The 7,002-nt window shown below is 38.4% G+C and overlaps 1 protein-coding gene across 1 annotated transcript in view; it reads left to right on the forward strand.

Moving 5' to 3' along the window:
• Positions 1 to 4,111, forward strand: part of LOC110335395 (zinc finger protein 14-like) — a 12,066-nt gene extending 7,955 nt beyond the window's left edge. Inside the window, exons 2-4 of the mRNA XM_021217531.2 lie at positions 818 to 944; positions 1,130 to 1,187; positions 2,213 to 4,111. Of these exons, the coding sequence (XP_021073190.1) occupies positions 818 to 944; positions 1,130 to 1,187; positions 2,213 to 3,611 (1,584 nt within the window). The 3' untranslated portion in view covers positions 3,612 to 4,111. The remainder of the gene's footprint in view (positions 1 to 817; positions 945 to 1,129; positions 1,188 to 2,212) is intronic.
• Positions 4,112 to 7,002: the final 2,891 nt, after the last annotated feature.

A 7,002-nucleotide genomic window follows, 5' to 3' on the forward strand; every position in this document is an offset into this window, starting at 1 on the left:
TTTTTTTTTTTTTAACTAATTTTTTTTATTTTTATTTTTTAGATTTANTTTTTNTTTATTTTTTATGTATGTGAGTACACTGTAGCTGTACAGATGGTTGTGAGCCACCATGTGGTTGCTGGGATTTGAACTCAGAACCTTTGGAAGAACAGTCAGTGCTCTTACCCGCTGAGCCATCTCTCCAGCCCTTTTTCTCCCAGTCTTGATTTTTGACTCTTACACTGCTTTCCCACTACTGCAGAATAGCCATATCATACAACAGCCTAACCGGATATCAGTGAGTGAAGTGATAAATTATGGTGTATATGTTTATTAATTTGCATATGTAAATGTGTTATGCACGAACACACATATAAATACTATGGTGAATTATACTATAAAGAAGAAAGGTACTGGTGCCTGGGTAGATAGCTCAAAGGTTAAGAGCACCTCTTCTAGAGGACCTAAGTGTGGTTTCCAGAACATATGCCCTGTAGCTCACAACCTTCTGTAACTCCAGCTCAGAGAAGGACATACATGTAGAAAACTAACACATACATAAATCACTAAGGAAATGTATCTTGTTATTTTTAGTAAAATGTGTTGAACCCCAGCTCCATCTTTATAACTACACTAGACTAAGGAAGGATAAGAAGTGTATATTGTACACTGCATGTGGAAAACACAATGGGAAGTAGAAGGGAAAAGGTGGGAGTGGAGGGGCCAGGCAGATGCAGAGACTGTTTGAAGAGTAAAGCTTAGCGTAAACTATGCACGTGACTCTAGACCTCTTGTGTTTCCCACTATTCTTCCTGTAAATGTATGTGGATTCTTTTAGGAGCCAGTGACCTTTGAGGATGTGGCTGTGAACTTCACGCTAGGAGAGTGGACTATGTTGGATTCTAGTCAAAAGAAGCTCTACAGAGACGTGATGAAGGAGACCTTTTTGAACCTGATCTCTATAGGTAACAACAAAACTACAAAGATTCCTTTACTTTGACGCAACAGTTGTTTCTTACTCATCTGTGTAATTGCAGGATTTTAAAAAGTGAAAGAACAATGTTGTCGAATGTTACATGCTTGGTCATATTATAACAGAAAAATGTAACTTTGAATAATCTTTGACTAATTTCTTTGGGTTTACTTTTAGGGAAAACAGAAGACGAGGATACTGAAGAAGAGTACCAAAATCCTAAGGGGAACCTGAGGTAAATCACCCGCTGGAAAAGATTTGGATCAAGTATTTGGTGGTGATAGGAAATCTGAGGATCTTGTGTAAACACATTGAGCTTGAGCACTTAGAACGATTGAAAGATCCTAGCAGCATAAAGTTGTATAACACTTTTCTGTGACTCATTTTACAACTTCCCTTTGTGCACAAAATTTCAAAATATTAATGATGTTATACTTAGGCTCAAATACTTAGGGGGTGTGTCAAATAAAGTGAATTTTGGGCTTAGATTGTGATTCAACTTTGCTAAATCACTTAAACAGTTATTCATTTATTTCAAATTCCATAGTGAAAACCATATTGTATTATAAATGTTCAACTGGCCGGGCATGGTGGCGCACGCCTTTAATCCCAGCACTTGGGAGGCAGAGGCAGGCGGATTTCTGAGTTCGAGGCCAGCCTGGTCTACAGAGTGAGTTCAAGGACAGTCAGGGCTGCACAGAGAAACCCTGTCTCAAAAAACCAAAAAAAAAAAAAAAAATGTTCAACTGTTATCTGTGGCTTGGTGGCATGTATAATTAATGTTTGTGAAATGCCTGAAAGTATTATAGAACTTGTTTGATAGTTTGCCATGCTCAGGACCTCTAGTTAGATGTTCAGGCATTTAACGTGAATACTGATTCTCTTTTTTAAGCATTGATTTGTATCTGTGTGCATTGGTACATGAACGTACACAGTGGAGGACAGAAGGTGGCCCTCTGAAGTGGGCTCTCATCCATCCTCTGCAGATCTTAGGGATCACCTGTTGTCAGAGTTCTCAGCCTTTATCTACTGAGCCATCTTACCTCCCCAAGTTTATACATTCTTATGAAAATTAAGTCAATACTTGATTTCTTAACTTGGGGAAAGGGTCTTTCTGTGCGATACAGTTGGGCCTCAGACAGGCATTTACGTCTCCTGCCGCTACCTCTTAAATAACAATTGTGAGCCACGGCATGCAGCCTGCAGTACTTTCTTTGACTAACCATAAAACTATAGTATTACTCTTTTCATTTTTTGCAGAACTCTGATGGTTGAGAGACTCTGTAAATATGATTATGGTAATCAGTCTGGAGAAATTCACCAACAGAGTCCAGAGTATGTTGTGAATGAAAAAATGCCTCCGGCCATAACTGAATGTGAAAGGGACATCTGTACTCATTTACCCTCAGACATGCACTTCAAAGGTCAGACTGGAGAGAAGTCATGCCAGTATCAGGAACATATGGAGAAGGCTTTGAAACATAGGAAATGCTGGAAGGACTTCACTTATTCTGAGTTGCTTTGGATGCATAAAAGCCCTCCCATGAGACAGAAGCCCTATGAAAATAAACAAGAAAACGAAGCCTCTACGAGTTTCACTACCGATCATGATTATGAGGGAACATACACTGAAGAGAAATCTTATATTTGTAAACAATGTGGCAAAGCATGGAGTGATTCCTGTAGCCTTCTCTGGCATGAAAGAAGTCACATTCAAGAGAAACGTCACACATGTAAGCAATGTGGAAAAGCATTTAGTCGTCCCTCACAGCTTCACAAGCATGAAAGAATTCACACTGGTGAGAAACCTTATGTATGTACACATTGTGGGAAAGCCTTTATTGATCGCAGAACCTGTCACAATCATGAAAGGACTCACACTGGAGTGAAGCCCTTTGCCTGTAAGCAATGTGGGAAAGCATTTCTTCGTTCCTGCCAACTTCTCATCCATGAAAGAATTCACACTGGAGAGAGACCTTTTGTATGTAAGCACTGCGGAAAAGCTTTCACCTATTCCAGTGCTTGCTATTATCATGAAAGGATTCACACTGGAGAGAAACCCTGTGTCTGTAAGCAATGTGGGAAAGCATTCAAATGTTCTGCATACCTTCACATACATGAACGATCTCACAGTGGAGAAAAACCCTATGTGTGTAAGCATTGTGGCAAAGCCTTTGCTTATGCCACTGGATGTCACAAACATGAGAGAATTCACACAGGAGAGAAACCGTATATGTGTGTGCAGTGTGGGAAACTATTCACTTTCCCCAGATCCCTTCACATACATGAGAGATCTCATAGTGGAGAAAAACCTTATGTATGTAAGCAGTGTGGGAAATCTTTCACTCAGGGAACTTCTTTGCGAAGACATGAACGAATTCACACTGGAGAAAAACCTTATGTGTGTAAGCAGTGTGGGAAAGCTTTCATCCAACGTGATGATTGCTACAGTCATGAACGAACTCACACAGGAGAGAAACCATTCATGTGTGTTCAATGTGGGAAAACATTCACTTTTTCCAAATCTCTTCAAATACATGAAAAAAATCACACTGGAGAGAAACCCTATATATGTAAGCAATGTGGGAAAGCCTTCACCTGTTCCACATACCTTCTCAGACATGAAAGAACTCACAGTGAGAAGAAACTCAGTGGGTAATATTTCTACCACTGTAAACCATGGGAATGGCTGATGTCAACTTTTGTTTTGAGGTATGAAAGAAAATGGAGAGCCACTATAAGATTATGAGAACTGCAGAAGTATAATTTTGGTCTCCCATGCTTTCTGTAAGATGACAACCTGTACAACAGGTTCTGCTGCTGCGTGTCTTTTGTTCCAGCAAGGAAAAAGTAAAAGCTATGCAATTACAATATTCAATGAAGCCTGTGCTCTTTACTGGGTTTGAACACAGCTTGGGAGGTTTTATCCACCAATTTCAACTAAATGAAATTGTCTGTAAATATAAAAAAGTTGCATTTTTACCAATAAGATAAAATTTATGAAAGTATCTCATGTGGTTGAGTCCTATGAAAGAAATATGAAGATATTGAAGGTTCATTTGTGTTGAATATTTCTGAAAATAAACAGTGAAAGTGATACAATAAGTTCTGAGTATTTTTAAAAACTTGATTTAAGTAAAGTGTGTTTTATTTTGCTGAGTTTATAAGGTCAGTGTCTCACAACAGAACATCTGTCTACCAAAGTAACTCACCAAGAAGCCTAAAACATTAGTCTAATTCACAGTTCTGCCTGTGCTTTCACAGAAATGTCCTCTGTTACATAAAATTAGTAATAAACATTTAGAAAAATTAAACCATAACAAATTCCTTGTGTGAAAAGTTGGCTGGTGTAGTCTGCCAGTGTAGAAATCTGTTGCGCTTAGGTGTCCCTAAGCCAGGCCCAGTGCACAGCTTAGTGCCATTTGGGATCATTCTGTCCTATCCTGGGATTGATTTTATTTATCAATTGAACAAACATTCTGAAACTCAATGAGAAAAGTATTTATTTTTGTGTATGGGTGTATTGTCTGTGTACCATGTTTGTGTGGTGTCTGAGGAGTCCAGAAGAACGTGTTGGGTTCCTTTAGAACTAGGGTTGTAGATGGTTATGAGCTGTCATATAGATGCCGGGAATCTTACTTAACCCCAGTTCTCAGCCAGGGTCTTTGATGATTGAGCCATTGCTCCAGTCCCAAGCATTGTATTTTCAAATGTGATGTTGTTCCCTTTGAGGAGGAAGTACTGGAAGTTGAAGTTGTTAAATGTGCTTGAAGTAAGACAAGTTAATAACGGCATGAACATTATTGTTAGAGCTAGCCTATTCTCAAACAAGACATCCTAACTTTTCATCATCATTATTATTTTACTTTTGAAAATACGCTTGGCAAGTAAATTTGGCGTGATTTTGTTCATCTGTGATCCCCTGCTTTGCATAGAATGCTGAAGCAGAATAGCTTGAGCCCACTGTTGAAGACCAACAAGACACTAAAAGAGCATCACCAGGAAATGTATAAAGAAACTATCTGTACTGAGGTACTGTAAGTCTAAGGTCAGTAATCTTTCATGTCAGTGGAAATGCATACGCACATTCATGTCAATTGCTTAGAATCTCTATCTCCTCCATGACTGTCTAGTGACAAGTATGTTTGTGTTTCCCACAGCACCAGTGTTTGAATAATGCTGGTGAGATGGCTTATCAAAGGGTCAGAGACAAGTTCCCAACTCCCTATCAGTTACTCACAACTGCATGTAACTGCAGCATTGTGTATATGGCACCCCTTTCTTACCTCCTTGGGCATCTACATTAATTGCACATATCTAGATACATATAATCTAAAATATGTGTGTATATATAATGTATATGATATATAGTTTATAATATGAAATATATATTTACTTGTATATATGTAAATTGAAGCATCCATTAGATGGTACTTTTCAAACATCCTGCACATGCCAGCATAGTACACGAGGAACGCTCAGAATTAAGCATGCAAAATTGAAGGATTCATTGCACTGACTATATTGTTACAAGAAGACTAATTGTGGCAATGCTGATTTTGACAATTTGGTTAAAAAAGAAAATTGAGGATGGTGAGCAAACACTGAACAAATATTTGTGAGATGAAAATAAAGCTACTGCTGAAAGTAAGGTCCATTATCCATCTATCTATCATCTAGAATTTATTTATTGGTTTTTTTCTAAGCGTGGTTTCTTTGTGTAGTCCTATCTTGGAACTCACTCTATAGACCAGGCTGGCCTCAAACTCAGGGATCCATCTGCCTCTGCCTCCACCCCCACCCCCAAGTGCTGGGTTTAAAGGTGTGTGTCACCAACACCTAGCTCAGTCAGTTTTATAACATTTCTTCAGTGTAGATGACCTTGGCTTAAATACCCACTACAAACAAGGTCAAAATAAAGGTTATTGAAATGAGTGTGTAGATAGATGATTTACTCAGCAAACAAGCTTCATTTGCACTTCATTGGTCCCTTATCACATAATTTCTCCTTTTGCTTATGAAAGGATACATATATCTCAAAAGGGAGTGGCAAGTAGAATCCTGAAATGTCTCATTTCTCCTTATTTCAGGAGCTTGCTCAGAATTCTGTAGGTCTTTTGAAGCTTTATTATACTAAGTATAATACATCTGGTGAAGTAATTACTGAATGGATCTGGATCTAAGAGAGATTTGACTACCACGATAGTAATCACTCTTTGAGATTGGCCGTTTGTAGTCCATCCTTTGAGAATTCTTAATGCTCTTGATTTGCCCATTTGTGTGCTGAGTTGCACGATTTCTCTTCCTAGTCTGTAGGCTGTCAGCTGGATTCTCTCACTCAGTCCTGCCTGACAGTATTTGCCAGGATTCCCTGAGCGCTCACTCACACCAAATGGCTATGCTTACACTTATCTTGAAATGTTTTCTTTTTCCACCCCTCCCCTCTAAAGCTGTTGGAATGTCAGACTTTGTATTAAGGTGTTTGATCCACTTAAAATTAACTATTTCACACACACGCACGTTCTAGTTCATTCATTCTAAATGTGAATATCCTCAGGTAGCACCAGCGTCTGGAGTAGACTCCATTGTGTGCTTGCAGCAGCTTTGCTAAGTTCGGTGGCTACAGCCGAATAGGTTTACACCTGGGTCCTCTCTCCCATGGGTTCACAGCTTTGTGATGCTTTTATCACGGGCTCAGTAAACAGGAAGTTAGATGTGGAAATACCACAAACTTTTTTTGTTTTTGTTTTTCTCAGAATTGCTTTAGTTAACTATATTCTTTCATGCTTCTATATACACTTTAGGAATTTTGGGTTTCTATATAAAGAATGTTATTGAAGTTTCATGCATATTACATGGAACCTAGAAGCTTGCTTTTGGACTTATAGCTGTCTTTACATTAATTATACCAATTCATGGCATGGGAGGCCTTTCCTTTTTGAAATCTTTAAATTGATTTTCTTTACTATTACACTTTACAGAATAACTTCCTCTCCCTTGTTTATGCTTATTCCGGGGATTTTCAGCATATATCTATTTTTTTTTTTTTT

The sequence above is a fragment of the Mus pahari genome, chromosome 18 (genome assembly GCF_900095145.1).
Source record: "Mus pahari chromosome 18, PAHARI_EIJ_v1.1, whole genome shotgun sequence".
Taxonomy (NCBI): Eukaryota; Metazoa; Chordata; class Mammalia; order Rodentia; family Muridae; genus Mus; species Mus pahari.